Here is a 21,359-nt window from a genome sequence, read left to right as displayed (position 1 = left end):
TCTGTCTCTTGTGTGTGTATCTGCGTGTTCTCATGAGAAGGGAGAGTGAGTGCATTACTTTTTTTTTTTTTTGGAGGGGGTGGAGAGGATTTTGACCTTTGGAGGGATGAAGGTAACAAAATTGTTTATTGAAGGCTGTACAGGTGCTTGCACAAGATCGACCCAAACGCTATCTGTGTTGGGTTTCATGGTTTATGTGATGATGCTGTGCCATCCATCTGGCCCAGACTCTGTGTGTGAGGGTTTGGGGATTTAAGATGGGTTTATACGATGTCCCCTGTTACATGGCTGATCCTGTCTGCGATTAGGTTTCAGGGTTTATACGATGGTGCCGTGTTGTGTGTTTGATACTGACTCTGCATGTGGGCTTCAGAGCCTATGCAAGAGAGGCGCGTCATGTAATTGTGCACGAGGATGGAGACCACTGGCCATCAGCTGGGAGCATCATCCTTCGCGGTATTAGTGAAACTCCTTTCAGCCTTGATCCCTCACTGCCTCTCCATGAAGGTCAGAGTGGATCCTCCTAACCCTTCCTGGCGGGCACAATGGTGCGCTGTATTCCAGATCTAAGCCTATGGAAAAACACATCCAAGATGCAGCACGGAGCCTTCCAACTGCACTGTCCTGTGGTCGGAGAGGGGAGACGGTCACTGCTGAAAGGCCTCTTTGTGTTGGGCTCTGAGAAGGTGCGTGTGTGCCTATTACCAGATGTCTGCCTCTCGGGAGCTGTGCCCAGTGGATCTGCCCTTCTCAGCGACAACAGATGTCCAAGTTAAACATTTTCTTAATGTTCTTTCTACTTTAGGCTGCTTTGTCAGACAACTTGTCATTGGCCCAGTGTATCTCTCTCTCTTTTTTTTTTTTTTTTTTTTTTTTTTTTTAACTTTCTATTTATTGAAGTTTTTGCAGCGTAGATTACAAACATATACCATAAGACTATAAAATACAGCATCTGATCATTAAGAGAAAAAAAAAGGAACACCTGTAAAAGATAGGTTAAAGGGATCCACGAAACGTGAGAAAAGGCAAGGTCCAAAGATAGTGACAAGAAAGGTCCTGGATACAAACAAGCCATCGGAAAAGGACAGAAACCCCGCCATTTACAGCAAGCGATTCCTAAAGCTTATCTGAGCCCATTCAGGAGTCTGGGTGGTGGCCATCGGGAGACTTGCAATAAACGTAAAATCAGAAAGCTGCCTTGGCTCCCCAAAAAATTGTATATTCAGCGTTTTTCTATGAAATACAACACTTTAGTTGGGGGTATTTTGGAGCAAAGGTGGCCCTCTGCTTTGATTCTTCAGCAGCCAGGAAGTACCATGGCAGATAGTTCAGGTCCTGCCCGGGGGAAGGGGGAGGCCACTCCCATTGATTTGCCCTGGGTCCTGCACACCCTCTAGGGTCAGTCCTGTGTTGTTATGAAGTGATAATGTCCTACTTTTGAAAATAGAAAAATATTCTTCAGAAACCATCTTGGGTAGTAGGTAAGTGTACAGTGCATGACCCTCCATTTAAGTCATATCCAGTGCCCCTCTCTTCCCACTTCTAACTACAAGCTCTATAGTAATCCTAATGGCCATCAACATCAGCTTGGCTGGAAAGCAGAGTATCGGTCTGCTTTCCAGACCGATACTCTACCACTACCAGCCTGCTGTGCTGTACTAACCACGACTGGTATTTGTAAATGTAACAATTGTCAGTGGTAATCATTATAATCACGTCACATCCCATTTCTGCCTGCAGTGTTCAGGACCCACTTTTATGATTCGTCATCGTTCTGGATTGTACATGGTCCAAGTCCAGACAGACCCAGCTGCAGTCAGCCTGCCAGAAAAGATCTGGCCAGCCCTCTAATTTGTAGATTACCAACCGTTCTATGCAGTGTGCCAGACAGACCTGGCTGGTAGCCTGCTAGACCAACCCTACTGCTACCCTTTTTTTCTTTTTATACGGGTATCTGAGGAATGTGGGCAATTGCAAAAGTAAACCAGGCTGGATAGGCTGCAGGGTCCTTATCTACCAGATTTCATGCGTCTGCAGCAGATTCTCTCACTCTCTCTCGTCTGCTCCAATGGACAATTCTGACCATGAGGTCCCAAACTCGTTTGGTGTTTGAGACGCCAGAAACAGCAGCTAAAAAGCATTCTGCTAATTTCCCTACACTTTGTTTCTTCTGTATTTGGCTTAACAGATTTTTTTTGATCTCTTCTGCCTGAGAAATGGTGGACAGGTTTACCATCAGCATCCCTAGCAACAACCGGTGGACTTTAATCATTAGCATTAATGGTAAAATGCTTTTTTCATACAGTTAGCTGTAATGAAGCTTTCTGACAATGCTTTCTGAAAAAGCAGAAAACTTCCAAACAGAATGTTACACTAGCATTCAGCGTCACCGATTTTCTTTCTGTTGATATGGTTTGCTAGAATACTTTTGAGGGGAAACAAACTGTGCTGCCATCAAAGGATGGGGCTTAATTTTCCCCCAAATTTGATGTATATTTCATGCAGTTCCCCTCAAAATTCACTGAATTATCCACAGTGCATGCTTTCCCACATGGAAGAGGTTTTCCGCTTTCTGTCCCATAGAGAATTTTGCTGGCCATCAAACAGGTCAAATTATTCAGAATTATACTACAGCAAAAATGTTATCTTGTATAGAGTTCAAAAGAGCAGAGGCTTGTGAACTGAAGCCCATATTGCAGAACACTGGCAATTTTATTTCTGATTGGTAGCTTTCTCTCTGACTTTTTTAAAATGACCTTGAAGTCTGGGGCAAAGCTGTAAACAGGATGTCTGCTGCTGGCCATTTAAATGGATAGCGCCGTGTTGTCTAGCATTTGGTAGACTTAGGTAACTGGCTACAATTCTTTATCATTGTCTGATGTCTCTGCTGCTCATTATTAAGAAGGCCACTGGTCACATGACTCCATGACGGCATCACAATGGTCCCGTTAGCCAAGATGGCTACCATCACTTGACCCAGTGATCCGATGGCATTGGCCCTGTCTTTGGATGGCAGTCTGCCTCTGCAGGCTCTTGGCTACACTGTAGTTCTGTTTTTATCTGAAAAAGTAAACTAAAGGGGGTCCATACTCAAGGCGTTTAGTCAGGTAACCTGTGAATTATGTGGCTAAATGTTGACCTTTGAATATTTTGGGTACTTATCCAGCTAAAATTTAGCTGGATAATGTAGGGGCATTCTGGTGGAGTTCCAGGGTGGAAAGTTAGCCGTATAATTTATCCGACTAGCTCTGATATTCAGAGTTAGCCAGGTAACTGGTCATGCAGTGGAATAGTCCTAAAGTTTTCCGAATAAATGTATCCAGCTAACTTTAAGATAATTGGGTATATTCAGTGGTTTGCCTGTGCTGCTGAATATCCTGCAAGCCAGACAGTGGCAGAAAATGGACCCTTAAGAGCCCAGAGACACTTAAAGATCATGAAGAAAGAACATGATGGCAGGGGATGGTAGAGACGATTGGGGGGGGGGGGGGGGGGGGGGGTGAGGAGGCTGAGATCCAGAGAAGGGAGCAGCAATGGAGGGGACAGTAGTGCTTAGCGCACCACCAGCAGCAGCCACTGACTTTTTAAATCTTCGGCCCGCCATAGCCACTCACACAACTCGATGCCGCTGCCTTTCAGCCAGAGTCTCCCCCTCCCCCAGACAATGCGTGATGGGCCAGGTGAGACCCCCAAATCAGGCCCGCTGCCACAGGAAGAGGCTTAAAGGGGAGATGAGCGCCGGGACCCGCTCCTCTGTAAAGCGGCAGCGCCCCGGTGGGTACCTTCTGGGTCAGGCTCTTGAGTTCACGGAAGGCTGAGAGAGTTTCGAGGAAACCCGGTGAACTAAAGAAGACTGGATGCAGCCTATGAAAAGAAAGCAAATCCCAGACCATGACCGGGAAATTACAGAGCAGAAGAGTGGGCAGACAAAGCAACGGGTCGCTGTAAAGCGAGCACAAGCAAAAGGAAAAAAAAAGAGAGAGTCGAAACGAGAGCCCAAAAAAAGCACCCACACAACCACAGTCAGCGCAGAGGCTTAATTTCATATACAAGAGAGTTTACACAAAGTTTCTGGGGACAAACAAATGCTTGACGTAGAAGCTAAAAATGCATCTCACTACAAAAGTGGAGAGAAAATCCAGCGCTGCCGTAGCCTGCCAAGTGATCTTCAGCAGCCTCATCAAAGTGCTGTCATGTACCCCCCCCCGAGTCTGGAAAAGACGCAGGGAGGGGCAGGGCTCAGCGGGTGCTGGAAACTGGAAAGCAGCCGGCAAAATCCGAGAGCCGGATTGCAGGAAAAGCAGCGGAAACGGAACCCGGCCTGGCAGTCGGGACGCGGGGGCCTGGAGGTTTAAGCGACAAAAGGGGGTGGGTGTTTGAAGGGCAGAGTTAGTGTCCCGTTCCCCCCCCCCCCCCCCCCGAGAAAAGCTGAGGAAAAAAAATAAAGCACCTGCGAGGAAGAGCTCCAGGCCGGAAGGGGCCTCTTCCAAAGCTCAAAGAGCGCGAAGTGATTTCGGAGGAATGGGAATCCGCGCTCTGTCACTGCCCGAGTGCCGCCGGCCGCAGAGAAGGCCATCCCTCTCCAACAAGAAGGTGCTCCTCTGCAAAGCGAGAGGAATAAGAAATAAAATGAACCCCCCCTCCCCCAGTGGCGGCAGCACCGTCGGCAAAGGCTGGGGAGGCCACCCTCCGTTATACTGGAAACGGGAGAAAGCGTGAAGGTGTCCCCATGGCGTCAGGAGAAGAGAAGAGGCTTGGGAGGGTCCTTGGAGATACGGTGACGGTCTCTCGAACGGGAGGAATAGCAGGGGTGAGAGATCGGGGACCCCTTTTTTTAGGATGGTAGCCGACGGGAGCTTGCAGTGGTGTCTGTGGGATGGGAAGACTGGAGGGGGAGGGGGGAGCTCACGGTGCTTGTGGTGTGGGAGGAATGGAAGGGTCCTGCTGATGGAAGAAGAGGGGAGAGGGAGGCTTGTAGTGATCTCTGAGGGTTGGGGCAGCGGGGGAGAGCTTGTGGTGGTCTCCGTACGTCAGGTACCTCTCTCCCCTTTTTGTCTGCTTCAGTGCTGCCCACCTGTGCCCCCCTTGACTTCCACTGTGATAACGGGAAGTGCATTCGGCGCTCGTGGATCTGCGACGGGGACAACGACTGCGAAGATGATTCGGATGAACAGGACTGCCGTGAGTGCCGGCTGCGTGACACTTTGGCGGGGGGGGGGGGGGGGGAGGGGTCTCACCACGTTCCTGCCTTGAGGGCAGCGTGTGAGGTTTTTTGTCCACGGGGCTTTACCGACTGGTAACGCCTTTCACCGTCCTCGTTCCTCTGTCTGCCGGAGCCTCGTAGCCCTTTGTACCGCTCCCCGCACGGCGCCCTCGGGAGGGAAGGGGCACGGCCTGGCCCTCCTCCCTGCGTTCGGCGTGGAACGGCATTGCCCGTCCCCCCCTCCCCCTTCCGTGGCAGCTCGGCCTCCGAACCTTGACATTTCCTGCGCTCTTGTCCGTTTTCTTCCCCTGCAGCCCCCCGGGAGTGCGAGGAGGATGAGTTTCCCTGCCAGAACGGCTACTGCATCCGCAGCCTGTGGCACTGCGACGGGGAAAACGACTGTGGCGACAACAGCGACGAGCAGTGCGGTGGGTAACCGGGGGGGGGGGGGCCGGCTTGCGCCCGTCGTGGCACCTCTCGGCGCTTCGTAAGTGGGGGGGCCTGCTGGTACCGAGGGCCCGAGCGCTGAGTGCACGGGAGTGGGGGGGCCCCCAACGTGCAGCGCCCTGGCAGAAAACAGCCCGGCAGGGCCGGCCTGGCTCCCTCTTGTGCTGCGTTCTGGGCAGTATAACGTGTGCCGGGGGGGGGGGGGGGGCACGCGTCGCCGCAGCCTCTGTGCCCCCTGAGGTCCGCGTTACCGGACCCCTCGCCGCGTGCCGGGAGCCTGGGATTACTGGGAAACCTGCCCTGTACTTTGCCTAGCACAGTTTCGTTATGGGTGGACGGCAAATGCTTATAGAAATACTTGGTGGCGGGCTCGCCGATCGTAAGCTGCAAGCCGACAGCCTTAAAACGACAGCTGCGTTTCTTTAATCCACCTCCGATTTGACTTGGAAGGCGGCCGCTTAAACCGTGCTGCGCGTAAGCTCTTTAGATGGGCGGATAAGGGCAGGAATTATCTGCTGCGCTGGCGTGCGTGTGGATGCTGCTGTCAGCTGATCGTGTTTCCTTAGCTTGTAATTCCGCTTCTGCGTACCCGGGAGGGAGCTCGGGCTGTGAGCTTTGAGCCACCTGAAAAAGAGGGCTGCAGGTCCAGTCGGTGAGAAATAAATAAAATAAACGTTCCCAAGACCCAGGCATGTGAGCTAGGTCGTCTTCTCTCTTCTCGTGCATTTCTTAAACGCTGCGTTTTCTTTACTGAGGTGGGTGCTCTCCTGATTTCAGTGCTCTCTCAGGAGGTGTCCTCCCTGGGGATCCTGACTCGCAGAATGCCCTCCTCCGCTAGGCTTCGCACCCTTAACCCCTACCCCACAGGCGCGGGTTGGGTTTCGAGATACGGCGCGGAGGGGGTGGAGGAGCCGCAGCGCGGCACCATAAGTTCGGGCTGTAATATAATGCGCCCCCCCCCCGCCTCTCTCTCTCTCTCTCTCTCTCTCCCTCTCCCTCTCCCCCCTGCAGACGCGAAGAAGTGCTCGGAGAAGGAGTTTCGCTGCAGCGACGGCAGCTGCGTAGCCGAGCACTGGTTCTGCGACGGCGACACCGACTGCAAGGACGGCTCGGACGAGGAAGGCTGCCGTAAGTGCTCACCTGGGAGTCCCAAGAGAAAGCTGCGAAAGCTTTACCTCCTCCTGCGTCCCCCAGTCCCGTGGGGGGGGGGGATGCAGGAGGAGGCCGAGCATGAGATGCTCCCCGCTTCAGAAGTGGTAGCTGGACAGGGCACCAGTAACAGAGGATGACTGGCGGAGCTGGGCCTCTCAGTTAATCAGCGGGGTCTCCGCGCCATCGCTGTGGGGTCCAGGCTCGGCCGGCAGCCGCTGGACAAAGTTTCCGGGACATCTCGGTCCAGATATTCCGCTGGAATCTGCGCCGCAGGACCATCTGCTCTAAAGCTTTTACCCAGGTAACGTCAGGGCAGCTCCTTCTCCGGAGTTACCTAACGGTTTCTGGGTCCAGATTAAAACCGCGCCCTGCGAATGCGATTGAAAGCGGCTGAGTTTGTCCGGCTATCAGGGAGGAGAGAGCAAGGGAAGCCCAGACTTCAATAGCCACTCACTTTAGTTTTTTTTTCCATTTTCCCTAATCCCTCCTGTTGCCTTCCCCCCTTCCCTTTATTCTCTCTTTTCCTCTTCCCCCCCCCGTGACCTCATGCTTGGTTCTCTTCTCCCCCATCTCTGTCTGATCTCCTGCTCCCTCTGTCTCTAAGCTTTTCCTTTCTGTTCCCTTCTCTCTCTCTCTCTCTCTAATCTTCCCTCTCTTTCTCCATCCTCACCTCCTTGCCTCGCTAGGAGAAATATCTGGGCGCTGCACCAGTGACTCTCGTGCTTCTCCCCCCTCCTCGCTCTGCTCGCTCTAGGTGGATAATGTTTGCTTCTTACCCCACAGATGAAACCAACTAGGCAGGTTCGTTTCTAGCTTGAAAGAGAGCCACCTCTGATTATATTTTTACATTGTAAACAAGACTGTTCTGGCTGCTTTCCTGCCATCTAGAGGATGGCTGATGGTTACTGCTCACTTGGTGCCCTGGTTCTAGAGCTGAAGGGTTATAAATTTGAGAGGTTTCTGTTTCTCGGTGCCAATTAGTGATTGGGGACATTTTCCGAACGAGCGTGGAATAAGAAATGGCTTGGAAGCTGCCCAGGGAGGCAGGAGGAGGGGGAATGCGCTCGGCGGCCATGCCTCGCTTGGCCGGTTGTGCAGCTCCACCTAGTGCTAAGCCAGGGGTGGGGGGCCTGCTCCAGGTCATCGGCGGTAGGTTGAGTCAGTCCCAGCGATGCCTTCATCTGCCCGTGCACTTGTGAGTTCCAAGTTGCGTAAGAAAAGCAGGACCACAACTCCCAGCATGCAGTGGTGCAGACCTGGAGCGGCTTAACTTTTTTTTACGTGATGGGGCTGTCTCGTAAACCTGGGTGGGCTCACCGCAAACATGCCCGGGCTCACATTTTATTTGAACAGGCTCATGCTCACGTGGCGAGATGGGGGAGATAGGCAGGCGGACGGGAAGAGAACGCAGCAGGGAGAGGAGGAACACTCGATCCTGTAATGTTACGGAGGGAGGAAGTGATGGGCTGCTTCCCAACAGCAAAGCTCCCTGGGCTCAGGGCGCTCTCTCTCTCTATCTCTCCATCTACAGCGTCCGATGTGCCGGCGGTGACTTGCAACCTGGAAGAGTTTCAGTGCGCATACGGACGATGTATCCTGGACATCTATCACTGTGACGGTGACGACGATTGTGGTGACTGGTCCGATGAGTCCGACTGCTGTAAGTTACCCGTTCTAACTGGGGCAGGGAGGGGCTGAGGCTGAGGACGGGGGGGGGGAGCTGGCGCCGACGGCCAGGAAGAGGGGAAGCCAACCCAGTGGCAGCCCCGCGTGGCTGGAGATTGTGATGGAAGCTCCCGTTGCTCGGTGGCATGGATGAAGTGCTTCTCGGTGTCCCGTGATTCTGAGGCTGTTGGCGAGCTGCTTAGGAAGGTGACGCCTTGGATGTAGGAAGGGGGAGATTGCTTTGGCAGATGGGAGAGATGTGTGCTCTTGGATGGGGGGGATTTACTTTCTCTCTGTCTGCCGTTGTGTCTCTACTTATGGCCTCTTTCTACTTTTGTCTTGGTCTGTCTTCGTGTGTCTTGCTTACCTGTCTGTCTCTCTTCCCAGCTTCGCACCAGCCCTGTCGCTCCGGTGAGTTCATGTGCAGCAACGGTCTCTGCATCAATGCTGGCTGGCGCTGTGACGGTGACTTGGATTGTGACGACCAGTCGGACGAGAAGAACTGCAGTGAGTGCTTTCCCGTATTTTGCTCCTGACGGGGCCCCGGTGGCTGAGTTCTGCCGCCTCGGACCCGAGGGCCACACGTAGAGCTCGGATGCAGCGGCTCCTCCTCTGCAGGGGGTGCCGTTTCCCGAGCCTTCATGGCCTCCTGCACCCTCTCTCTGTGGCGTCCTCCCTGTGCCCCTCCCCCGAACGCTGGTCATACAGGCCAGGTGCAGCAAGGGTTTAAGGATGAGGAAGGGGGAGAGCCCGGCATGGGGCACGGATTTAAGACGTTGCTAGGTGTGTTAGGGTAGGGTGTACGTGAAATAACGCTATGGAACAGGGTATGATGATAGCATAGCAAACGATGGCAGATAAAGTCGGAGGGAGGAGGAGGAGCCATGACAATGTGACATTTGGAGCAGGGCGCGGCCCACAGGGCACTGTGTGGTGTCGTGGGGGTGGGAGTGGGAGGCCTGATGTGGTAGGGTGGGCTTCTGGTTTCACAGGACCCCCTCCCCCCCACCCTCCTTTTCTTCTCTTCAGCCACATCGGTGTGCACGGCTGATCAGTTCCGCTGCGTTTCAGGCCGCTGCGTCCATCTGTCCTGGCGCTGCGATGGCGAGGATGACTGCACGGATAACAGCGATGAGGAAGGCTGTGAGAAGACTGGTGAGAAGTGTTCTGGCATGGGGGATCCAGCGGGCAGGGCTACCTTGTATCCTTTTCCATTGTTCCACCAGCTCTCTTGCCTCTACCTCTCTCCCCCCCTCTTCCCCCCCCCCCCCCCCGCCACAGGGACCCCTCAGTGTGCCCCCGACCAGTTTCTGTGCGGCAGCGGCCGATGCATCGGGCAAAGGAAAGTGTGCAACAGCGTGAATGACTGCGAGGACGGCAGCGATGAGAGCCCCCACCAGAACTGCCGTAAGTAATCCCGGCGCGGAAGCAGCCAGGCTTCCTCTGGCTACTGTCAGCGTCTCCTGGTGGTCTCTCTTTCTCTCCCGCCGTTGCCTCTTCCTTCCCTTGCACCCATCCCAGTTTGTCTGTCTGTCTCTCTCTCTCTCCCGCCATTGCCTCTTCCTTCCCTTGCACCCATCCCGGTCTCTCTGTCTGTCTGTCTGTCTGTCTGTCTCTCTCTCTCTCTCTCTCTCTCTCTCTCTCTCTCTCTCTCTCTCCCGCTGTTGCCTCTTCCTTCCCTTGCACCCATCCCGGTCTCTTTCTCTCTCTGTCCTTGAATCTTGCTGCATCCTTCTGGACAAACCCCTCGCTGCTGGTGAAATGAACCTTGGCGGGTTTCTACCTGGGGTCGGCCCCTGCGGTTCTGGCCATTCAGTGTGGAAGGAGATTGGGGGGGGGGGAAGGGTCTTTGGCCGTTGGTCTCTCTGCCTGCGCCCTTCCTGTCCACACTCTGCTTCTCGTACACAGGTCCGCGGACAGGCGACGAGAACTGCAACGTTAACAACGGGGGCTGCGCTCAGAAGTGCCACATGGCGCGGGGGTTGGCGCAGTGCAGCTGCCATACGGGGTACCGGCTGATGGAGGATGGCAGGTCCTGCCAAGGTGAGACAGCAAGGGGGGGTGCAGGTTGGGAAGCGAGAGAAAATCCTCCTCCTGGATTACTGAGTGGCTGATACTTGGGAAAACAAAAAAAAACAGAGCGCTAAATTTAGGCACCCAAGTTAGGTCCTATTTTAATTTGAACTTAGGTGCTTAAGTTTTCAGCCAAATATTTAGGGACTTAAATTAGGCCCCTAAATTTAAATCTGCTATTCATTTGCCTAGATTTAGGAACCTAAGTTAGGGGCCTAGTCCAGGGCAGGCAAACTAGGTGGTCACCTAGAATGCCCTAAATTTGGGGGTGGAAAAATCCCACCAGAATGAAGCCCAGAGGAATTCTTTACCAGTGCCAATAGCACGGAGGGAGGGAGTGCTGTGCTGGAGCCACTGCTAGGAGGGAGCCTTGTGCTGGAGCCACTGCCACTGGGTGGGAGGGAGCGCGGTGCTGGAGCCACTGCCACTGGGTGGGAGGGAGCGCGGTGCTGGAGCCACTGCCACTGGGTGGGAGGGAGCGCGGTGCTGGAGCCACTGCCACTGGGTGGGAGGGAGCGCGGTGCTGGAGCCACTGCCACTGGTGGGAGGGAGCGCGCGGTGCTGGAGCCACTGCCACTGCTGGGAGGGAGCGCTGTGCTGGAGCCACTGCTAGGAGGGAGCCTTGTGCTGGAGCCACTGCCACTGGTGGGAGGGAGCGCGGTGCTGGAGCCACTGCCACTGGTGGGAGGGAGCGCGGTGCTGGAGCCACTGCCACTGGTGGGAGGGAGCGCAGTGCTGGAGGTCATTTGTCATGGGGGTGAGGGGTGAGGGGTGAAATGACAGAAGATTTGCCTAGGGTGCCAAATATACTCTTGAATCAGCCCAGGCCCTGAAAATCAGTGCTGAGCTCCTAACTTTGTTTCCCTGCCCTAATTCTGCCCCTGTAGCCATCCACTCTTTATACTCCTAAATTTAGGGGCCTAGAGAATCTAGGAGCCTAAATTTAGGGACTCATCCCTAGTAAAGTTCTTAAAAGGGCCAATTTAGGTGCCTAACTTTGAAAATTGAGCTTTCAGCTTAATTGAAACTGCAATCATTAATACCTGTGAGGATTTGAAACTCTTGATTGCACTCATGAAAGCAGAGAATGCTTGCCCTATCCCTGTGTGGGTGAGAGAAAGTGAAGCTCCAAGCTTTAACGGTGAGGTGAGAGACCCAGAGCTTTGCCAGTAGACAAGTCCAGAGCTTTATTTGTGCAGGTAAACAACACAGTTGGGAACTCAGCACTTTCCCTGTGGAAACCTTGATATGTTGCCTGCATGCCTTGCACCGCATGATCTCCAGAAGGAAGCCATGTTTGGCACAGTGCAAGTGTTCACTAGCAGAGACTCCTGAGAGACTGAGATTGTGCTCCGCATACCTTGCACTGAGAAAGAGGTTCATGCCCATCTGGAGACCCTAACCGGAGAGAGATCCACGAGAAGCCAAGAGCTTTCCTTGTGCGAGCGATTGATTCAGAATCCCCAAGCTTGCCCTCTGCGAGTGACTGACTTAGGAAGAATGTCTCAAACGGCTTCCTTTTCTTGCCATCTCTCCCCGGCGATACGAAGGCCCAGAGCTCCATTCTCAGTCCTGGGCAGTGCAGTGTTAATATGCGCACGTGACGAATGACGTGAGAGGGATAGCATTGATAATACCTGGGTAAAGAAAATGGACATCGGGCAGGGCTCCTTCCTAAGCTGAGCATGTGGGGGGCATCACCTCTGACTTTCTCCTTATCCTAGACCTGAATGAGTGCGCAGAGGACGGATACTGTAGCCAGGGCTGCTCCAACTCGGAGGGGGGATTCCAGTGCTGGTGTGTGCAGGGCTACGAGCTTCGTCCGGACAAGCGGAGCTGTAAGGCTTTGGGTAAGAAATGGCATGGGGGGGAGTGCCCCAGATTCCATGGTGTTTCCTCCACGTGGCCACTGAATCCCCTGGCTGTTTTCTGTGGTTTCTGTCATTTGTGGGCATTGAACTTTTGGGTGTGTTCTGTGGTTTTTTCACTCCTTGTGGGCACTGAATTCCTTGGTATGTTTCATGGCTTTTCTTTCTCCTGCGCACTGAATGCATGCTCGTTCCCATGGCTTTTCCTCCCTGGTGGCGCTGAATCCCTGTACTTCCTAAGCATTGAATCCCTTGGTGTGTTCAGCTGTGGGATCTGTCTTATGGGACACCGATTTTCCCTGGTTATGTTCAGTGGCCCTGGTGGTGCTTAACCCCCTGCATGTGTTGCGTAACTTCTGTGCTTATTGGATGCCCAATTCTCTGGCTTCGTCTCACATCTCTCTTCCAGGTCCGGAACCTGTGCTCCTCTTTGCCAATCGGATCGATATCCGTCAGGTCCTGCCGCACCGTTCCGAGTATACCCTGCTGCTGAATAACCTGGAGAACGCCATCGCCCTGGACTTCCACCACAATAGGGAGCTGGTCTTCTGGTCTGACGTCACCCTCGACCGCATCATGCGTGCCAACCTGAATGGCAGCAATGTGGAGGAGGTGGTCTCAACGGGGCTGGAGAGTCCAGGTACGAGACCCCCTTCCTATCCCCAGGATAAGAACACTGTCCTAATGTCATGTATGTGATTGCGGCGAGATCGTATGTAAAGGAAACATAAGAACATGGAATATGACGTCAACTAATGACCACAGGTCTTAGATAGTCTGCCTGTTGTTCTCTCCTTTGTGTCACTGCCTCTGGTTCTGTAACTTCCTTTCCACCAAAAATGTTTGCCTCTTGTACCTTATTTAAACCTTTCAGATATTTGAATGCCTAAGTTTCTTCTCATAAGTTTTATGATGCAGCATTTGCACCACGTTGATAGCCCTTCTCTGGGCTGCCTCTACGCGCTCTACAGTATATCTGTTTGGAGATGTGATTTCCAGAATTGGACTTGATACTTTAGATGAGGTCTCTCCAATGACTCGTACAGAGATGTTATCGCTCCAGTTTTTCTACTGGTTCTACCTCTCCTTCAGGCCGATGCAATACCAGGCGCTCAGACTAACGCCCCCGTTAACCCGCGGAAGGATGCGCGTCCATAACCCCTTCTGCAATAAGGGGATTAGCGCGTCCAAAACACGTTGCTCTTTGCCAGATGCATTTGAATCTGTATAATCGCAGGTTCCCTGTATGTGCCCAGATCAGGCCAGACTCCTGGGGTTTTGCACCCCTGCCAGCAGATGGAGACAGATACAAGTTTTGTTGAAACTGTTATGTAGTGTAGAGTGCCACCTGCAGTTCCTCAGTATTTTTCTTTCTCCTGGCAGATAGTGCAAAACGGAAAGAACATTTCAAAGGGAACCTCCTGGGGAGTTGTAAGGTCCTGGTGGGGCTGTCCTCCCTGGGTCATGGTGGAAGAGCAGGGGGTGGGTGACTCTCCTTTTAGCTCACTCCAGATACCGCGGGGCTGACTTCTGGTGATCCAGATCTCTCAGCCCCCACGAGGCAGCGATGTGACCTGATGCCGATCCTGTCCACTCCACCAAGGATGCAGCGGATGTTTGATCCAAGTTGTGGCTTGGGGTCCTTCCTTTTAAAGGAAAAGCTGTTGTTTGGAGAAGACTTGGCGCACATTATGAAGCATCTGGGTGAGTCCAAGGTGCACAAGTTGCAAGAGGGCAAGCCTTAAGCGTAGAAAGTTTGTGCTGGCGCGGGCTAGGTTTCATCAGTCCAAGAGTTCTGGAGGTCCGCAGTGGCAGGTTTCTCACCAGGGCTTCGTCCTGGGGTCAGTCGCCCCAGGCCGGCCTTCTGCCCCGCCGAAAGAATTCTGGTACCGGTTCAGGAAGCACAAAACCGTGACATTGGAAGTTGCTGTACACTATTGTTTGGATGTCGGGGTGGTGAGAGTGTTCTGCGAGCGGGAGTCTGCAGGTCCCACCCGAGTCAAGGGGTACATCCCGCTTAGGTATATCCCAGGAGTCTGGCCTGATTTGGTACATCCCAGGAGTCTGGCCTGATTTGGGCACATACAGGGAAAGGAAAATTTGGTTCTTACCTGCTAATTTTCATTCCTGTAGTACCAAGGATCAGTCCAGAGTCCGGCTCATGGAATGAGGGGTGAGAATCGTCTGTTCGATTTGTAGTTCTTGCAGAGTTGTTAGTTGGTCACTATGCTGTTTTCACTGTACTCGAGTTTCTTTCCCAGAATGTTATAGTGTCATCACCCTCCTATTCGTGGGGGAATCGGGTGGGCTGTTAAACTTAGTTGCTTGCTTTGGCATCTTGGTTTGGACCCAGATCCACACTGAGGGGTCTGCAGGTGGCACACACTGTTATATAGCAGTTTCAATAAAACTTGTATCTGTCTCCATCTGCTGGCAGGGGTATAAAACCCAGGAGTTTGGACTGATCTGTGGTACTACAAGATCAAAACTTAGCAGGTAAGAACCAGTTTTCTTATAGAATGGTTGGCGGCCTGTCTGTTTTGAGAATCGATTTTAAAAGCTTGGGATCACTTTAATGAGTGAAGAAGGTGAGAAGTAGGCTGTTTAATTATGTATGTATTTCTTGTACCCTGCCTAAGGTGTAATAGTGGATAGTGCAGGCCAGATGTTTAACAAAATAAAGAAACATTTAGAGCCCGATTATTCAAATGCTACGTAGCCAAATAAGTCTGACTCATCCGGCTAAGTGGCGGCGGCCGACTATCTAGGCTATGTTCAGCAGCTGCCACTTAACCGGATAAGTGACTTAAGCCAGCTAAGTATCTAGCCAGGTAAGATGTGGGCGGGTAGGTTGGTGCTATTTATCCAACTAAGTGGGTATAACTTATCCGGCTGAGTAGCACCAAATACAGGGGTATTCAGCAGCATAGCCGTGCTGCTGAATATCCCAAGTAAGTTAGCCAGATAAGTTTTGTTTTAAATAGTGACCTTTTCTAGGGTAAGTTAGAGGTACAGGGAAGAAATATCTTGGGGTTTATTCCCCCAGGTCTGGGTGGGATAGGGGGTACACTGTAAAGTTTGTTTCTCTCTTACTTGGACCTTTTGATTCCTGGTGCCGTAGGTGGACTGGCCATCGATTGGATCCATGACAAACTCTTCTGGACAGACTCGGGAACATCCCGAATTGAAGTTGCTAACGTAGATGGGACCCACAGGAAGGTGCTCCTATGGCAGAACCTTGAGAAACCCCGTGCCATAGCCTTGCATCCCATGGAAGGGTAAGGGAGCAGAAAAGGTCAAAGTTCATCCTTTCTTATTGTGCTGTATCCCATAGAGCCCTGGGAGGGGGGGTCATCTCTTATTGTAGCAAATCATTCCATGGGTGGCATAAGAGAGCTTGAGAGAGAAGGCGGGGAAGATTGTTGGTCATACCATGCTATAGCCCTGCATTCCATAGAGAGGTAAAATCTAGGGGTGGCCATCTCGCGCCATTGCCCTGGGAAGGGAAGTGTTGTTTTATGGTTCTGCATCCCAAGAGGGGAGTGTAAGAGAGTTTGCAAGGGGTCTTGTGCTCTTCCGTGTGTTGCAGAAATACCATCAGCCGTTCATAACATTGCTTTTTAGCACCATCTACTGGACAGACTGGGGTAACCAACCCCGCATTGAATATGCTAGCATGGATGGTTCTAACCGACGAATCATTGCCGATACCCACCTCTTCTGGCCCAATGGGTTGACAATTGATTATGCTGGACACAGAATGTATTGGGTGGATGCCAAGCACCATGTCATAGAGAGAGCAGACCTGGATGGCAAGAACCGGAGAGCTGTTATCAGTCAAGGTTAGTATGTGGATCCATAATAATTGATGGCAGAAGAAGACCAAATTGGACTATCCACTCCTCTCAGTAGAGTTTCTTCCACTTTGAGTAGACAAGCACACACATTATTATACTCAACCCAACAACAGCTCCCCATGCCCCATAGCAAGGGCAGAGACAGGCATGATAATAACATGGGCTGTCCGGTGATAACAAGGTGGGAGCTCAGTGATATGGGGAGTTGGAAAATATTCCATGTTCTGTGCTATCTCAGGATCATTTGCTTCTGATGATGGAGTTATTTCAGGTTGTGTGGTCTTTAGGACAGAAGCATCATTTCTGGTAAGAATTCTCTTAAGCTTTCACATTTGAGGGAGATGCTCAGTGTGAGGTGCATCTAGATGGGGGGGTGGAGGTGACCACTAGAGGGATTTGATTATTTTTTTTCTGGCTATATTGGCAAACAGGAAACTGACCTAAGAGTAAGCATCTCTGATGCCCTGAAGGTGATAAGAGGAGGCAGGTATGACGGGTGCTTAAAGAGAGGTATTGTGAATAGTATTAAAAAAAAGTAATAAATGTCTTTGTACGGGTCACTAGTGAGTTCCCTGAAAACAACTGTTCAGTTCTGTAGGCTACACCTCTGATTGGATGGAAGCAGGACAAAGGAGGGCCTGCAGTGCCAACCCGACAGAGGAAGACTTGAGGAACTTAAAAATGCACTCTGGCTAGAAGTGGCACGACCAAAATATTCAAAACTCTAGCAGGCTTTAGTAAAGTCCAAGGAGGTAACAGATTACCTTAGAAAAGAGCAGCTGAGTGACCAAGGGCTACGGTATGAAGCTGGAAGGCTTCGCTTGACTGAGAGGTGATGGATGCCTGGAATGGCCACCAAGAATGACAGAACTCAAGCATGCTGGGGAGAGAAAGAGAGGGGGGGAGTGGTAAGGGCCAGGGATGGAGATGGCAGGAGCCCGAGTAGGGTCTCAGTAGGCTGGGAAAACTGGCCACACTAGGGGCGTCAAGAACTCCCTCCTCCTTTGGCAACAACTGCTGGGTTACTGTGTTGGAGATGAAGGGAGGTAGTGTGGAATTGTTTTGGAAGTCGGAAGGTAGTTTGAAGATTTAACGCTGGTCCTTTCACTGGCAGTGTCTGTTAAGAGAGGTTCAGGCCATCTTTGGTCTTCTGCAGCATTTACCTCGTCCCTCTGGCCTTTCCCTTTGCTCCAGTGGTAGCTGTTTTGGTTTGTTTTCTTTCTCTGGTCGATGTAGATGACCTTCCTCACTGGAGCTAAAGAAGCATGATAAAGCTTTTATATCCACTCCCCAACCTAGCAGCGGCAGTTCCAGTAACATCTCTTCACTTCTCCCCTGGGGGGCGGGGGGGTGCATGCGATGGTTTAGATGATTGGGTGTGGTCAGCCAGTGCTTGGTTTAGTGTTTGACAAGAACCTGATCAATAGCATGTGACCTCTGAACCGTCCCTGCAGGTCTGCCCCATCCTTTTGCCATCACGGTATTTGAAGATAGCTTGTACTGGACAGACTGGCACACAAAGAGCATCAACAGTGCCAACAAATTCACTGGCAAGAACCAAGAGATAATCCGGAACAAACTGCACTTCCCCATGGACATTCACACCCTGCACCCACAGCGCCAGCCAGCAGGTGAGTCCAGAGAGGACTAGGAGCATCTACACTTAGAACGAATGGGTCAGGGTAAGCGGACACTTAGAACGAATGGGTCAGGGTAAGCAGAATGTAAGAATTTTAAAATTAAAAAAAAAAATACTAATGAATACTCTTCAGGCCCTCACTAAATAAAGACCTTCTTTCATAGCCTCCCAGAACCAAAGTCTGCTTCTCTAGTTCTCTCCTCCTGTACCTCACTGGGTTAATAACCAACTTGCTGTATGTCTAACAAAGTGGTGGCAGAAAAAGACCGAGATGGCCCATCCAGTTTGCCTAGCAATGGATGGGCCATTTCAGTCTCTTTCTGTCAGGCTGATGCCCTGCTTGTTCTCTTTTGGAGTAAAGCCAGGCTGTGTCCGACCAGGGTCCATTGAGCCCCAGCATCCTGTCTCCCACAGTGGCCAATCCAGGTCGCAAGTACCTGACAGGAGATCCGGGAGATCTATTTCCAAGTCCCTCAGAAGGGTCAGAGTTCCTGGAGGGGGGAGGAAGGAGCAGATGGATATTAGCTGTGGTTTCCTGAACAATTCATTTTGGCATTTCTCATCTGTGTGTGAGGTCTGACCCATGTACTGGAAGAGGTCCCTTTTGGTGCCCGGTGCTGATGTTGCCTCCTTTTTTTTTTTTTTTTTTCCTCCTCCCGTCTCATGTGCGGCGCTCTCTTTTTTTTTTTTTTTTTTTTGGTTTTGCTATTTGAGCAGGGAGAAACCGTTGTGGCAGGGGCAACGGGGGCTGCTCGCACCTCTGCCTCCCAAACGCCAAGAACTACACCTGTGCCTGCCCCACCGGCTTCCGCAAGATCAGCAGCCAGACCTGCGCTGAAAGTAAGTGCCAGCGCGCGCATCCCCCCCAGCGTTCATCGGCGTGGCTGTGACGTGTCTCTCCTGGATTGTGGCGGTGTCTTCTGGGCCCCACTGGTGGCGCTTGAGGGATTGTGGCTCCCTTTGTAACTCCGTTTCCTAAAACTCTACTGGCTCTGTGTTTATGGGGCACCCGGGCAGGATAGGTCTCTCCCGGCGTCCGCTGTGGGCTCTCGATCTGGCTTGGGCTTGCGTCGGGGCCTCACCTGTGAGATTCGGTTTCCAGTCTGGACATTTATTCATTTTCAGCTCGTGGCTTGGTTTTTCTGTCAGAGTTGGCCAGCAGGGAATCCTGCCATTTGGATCAGCTCCTCTGGGTTTGGAGCTGGCGTCAAGGTAGATGGGAGTCCCATGAGGTGGAGATAGATGGTGGAGTTTTTTGCCCGTGGATGGGACCTTCTCCTCTTCCAGGAGCTCCCTCACCCACCCCTGTTGCTTTTGATAAATTGTCTGTGTCTGTAACTTGGTTGTTGCTCTTTAGAAGAATTAAAAGGAGCCCTTTCGACCTTTGATCAGGTCTTGACAAGTTCCTGCTTTTTGCTCGAAGGACGGACATCCGTCGGATCAGCTTCGACACCGAGGACCTGTCTGATAAAGTCATTCCTGTGTCCAATGTGCGCAGCGCCGTGGCACTGGACTGGGATGCCAAGGACGACTTTGTGTACTGGACGGATGTCAGCACCAACTCCATTAACAGAGCAAAGTGGGATGGGAGTGGACAGGAGGTACGTGAAAGGATCTCACTATCTGATAGGGAGCTGGAGGGATGGCTGATATGTGTGACAGAAGCAGGCAAGAAGAAAGAAGTCATTTGGGGTGGCTCTGACTTTTTTTTTTTTTTTTTTTTAACTCTTTCACTTTCCTAGGTTGTGGTAGATACCAGTTTGGAGAGTCCCGCTGGGCTGGCTATTGACTGGGTCACTAACAAACTGTACTGGACCGATGCAGGTGAGCGCTCAGAAACTGCATTGATGTGGGGATGGAGTAATCTCCCCATTACCCGCATGACTTTTGTTCTTGTGTTGTCAGTATGGGCTGAGAGTGTTGTACTGAGGGAGTTGGAGTGTGTGTGTGTGTGGGAACAGGGCCAGAGACTGTGAGCATCGTACTTCTGACATCACCAGGCCCACTCCCTCCATGACCTCAAGGTGCTTCTTCTCTCCGTCCTCCCACCCCAGGACCTCATAACATCCAGTCGCGCTCTCTCTCTTTCTCCCGTGACCTAATGGCTCCCACTCTTTCTTTCCATCCTCCAGAGCTCCTGAAGCTCGGAGGCAGTTCCAATGCCAGGGACAACAGGTTAGTTAGTGCATAGACTCTCTGAGCCCCCCCATGAGACCTGTGCAAGATAAAAATCCTGTAAATAAATAAATAAACACATGCACAGGCTCAGGGAGTGCACACACACACTGCTCTTCCCTGAGGGAGCCTGAGGTCTGCCATCGGTAGGGACAGGGGCGATCTGCACAGGTGCGAGGGGAGAGGGTGGGGTAGGCATGGTCCTTTGGCCCTCACTCTTCCAATGTTACTGGCTGGAGGAAAGATTATTCTGATAGCCCCATGAAGCAGGTAAAGCAGTGCATAAGGAGATAAAGCGACTCACCAGAAATCACACAGTCTGCGTCAGAGGTGGGATTAGAACCGAGGCATTGCAAAATCACGCTAAGGTCCGTGGCAGAGCGGGGATTAGAACCGAGGCCGGTAAGTGCTGGAGTTCAGCCTGAGCAGTTCTTCTGAGCTTGGGGGGGGAAACTGGCGTCTGTGCGGGCTGCACGACCTTTGGGTTGAACAAGAGTAAGAATTATCCCAAGGACCCTGGTGCAGTCTAACTTTGTGGACGGCACCAAGCACCTGTGTGGTTTTGAAAACACAGCTACCCCGTCGTCTTTGGATCATTCTTACGCCGGCTCAGTAGAAGTTATCTCAGTCCAGTAGGTAATGCAATAACCATGAGACCATTCCCTTGTACCACAGGGTTTCTCTATCTGCGTGGCGGTTGGAGTCTCTTGTTGGGGAAGGGGCTACTTGTCACGCTGCCAGGCAGGTTCCCTCCCACTCTGCTAATGTGGAGGAAAGGGGTTGGGTGAAACAGACCTTTTAATTGATTAAGGCTCGGAAGCCCAGGAACCTCGTTTTACAAAACCCTCAGTGACAGTTTGCTAATTTAGTTCTCTTATTGGCCGCAGGCTTTGTAGGATGTGATATCATTCTGTTGTGCCATCTTCTTCGAGGTGTCACAGAGGGCAGAAATGCCGCTTTTCTCTGTGATCAATATGGCAGCTGGGACAATGCACCACTCCTCTAATCCAGTGGGTCTCAACCTCTGTTCTAATCCCACCTCTGACGCAGGCTGTGTGACACCTAGCCAGGCAGGTTCTTCAGGATATCCACACTGAATGTGCATGAGATCGGTTTGCATGCACTGCCTCCATTGTATCCTGAAAACCTGCCTGGCCAGATGCATCCTGAGGCCTGGGTTGAGACCCCCTGCTGTAATCAGCTGAGTGACATTTTGTGCTAATGAGGTAACTGAGCATTTTCTGTACATTGAGCTAAGTTTCACTCTGTGTACAGAAGTG

The 21,359-nt window shown here is 52.0% G+C and overlaps 1 protein-coding gene across 11 annotated transcripts in view; it reads left to right on the top strand.

Annotated features, from left to right (window-relative positions):
• LRP4 (LDL receptor related protein 4) overlaps positions 1-21,359 on the top strand; it is a 124,248-nt gene that overhangs the window by 67,295 nt on the left and 35,594 nt on the right. For 9 of the 11 annotated variants that reach the window (XR_003853236.1, XR_003853237.1, XR_003853238.1 and 6 more), the window contains exons 3-18: positions 5,065-5,181; positions 5,518-5,631; positions 6,662-6,778; positions 8,334-8,462; positions 8,855-8,974; positions 9,497-9,622; positions 9,749-9,874; positions 10,376-10,510; positions 12,265-12,390; positions 12,818-13,048; positions 15,530-15,686; positions 16,033-16,250; positions 17,720-17,896; positions 18,619-18,744; positions 19,297-19,505; positions 19,647-19,728. Coding sequence is in view for 8 of the 11 variants with exons in the window: in XM_029582581.1 (XP_029438441.1) it covers positions 5,065-5,181; positions 5,518-5,631; positions 6,662-6,778; positions 8,334-8,462; positions 8,855-8,974; positions 9,497-9,622; positions 9,749-9,874; positions 10,376-10,510; positions 12,265-12,390; positions 12,818-13,048; positions 15,530-15,686; positions 16,033-16,250; positions 17,720-17,896; positions 18,619-18,744; positions 19,297-19,505; positions 19,647-19,728 (2,310 nt within the window). In the remaining 3 variants the exon portion in view is untranslated. The remainder of the gene's footprint in view (positions 1-5,064; positions 5,182-5,517; positions 5,632-6,661; positions 6,779-8,333; positions 8,463-8,854; positions 8,975-9,496; positions 9,623-9,748; positions 9,875-10,375; positions 10,511-12,264; positions 12,391-12,817; positions 13,049-15,529; positions 15,687-16,032; positions 16,251-17,719; positions 17,897-18,618; positions 18,745-19,296; positions 19,506-19,646; positions 19,729-21,359) is intronic. The other 2 variants (XM_029582579.1, XM_029582578.1) reach the window with 2 other exon arrangements.

Source organism: Rhinatrema bivittatum, chromosome 17 (genome assembly GCF_901001135.1).
Source record: "Rhinatrema bivittatum chromosome 17, aRhiBiv1.1, whole genome shotgun sequence".
Taxonomy (NCBI): domain Eukaryota; kingdom Metazoa; phylum Chordata; class Amphibia; order Gymnophiona; family Rhinatrematidae; genus Rhinatrema; species Rhinatrema bivittatum.
This window is presented reverse-complemented; position numbering and strand designations above follow the sequence as displayed.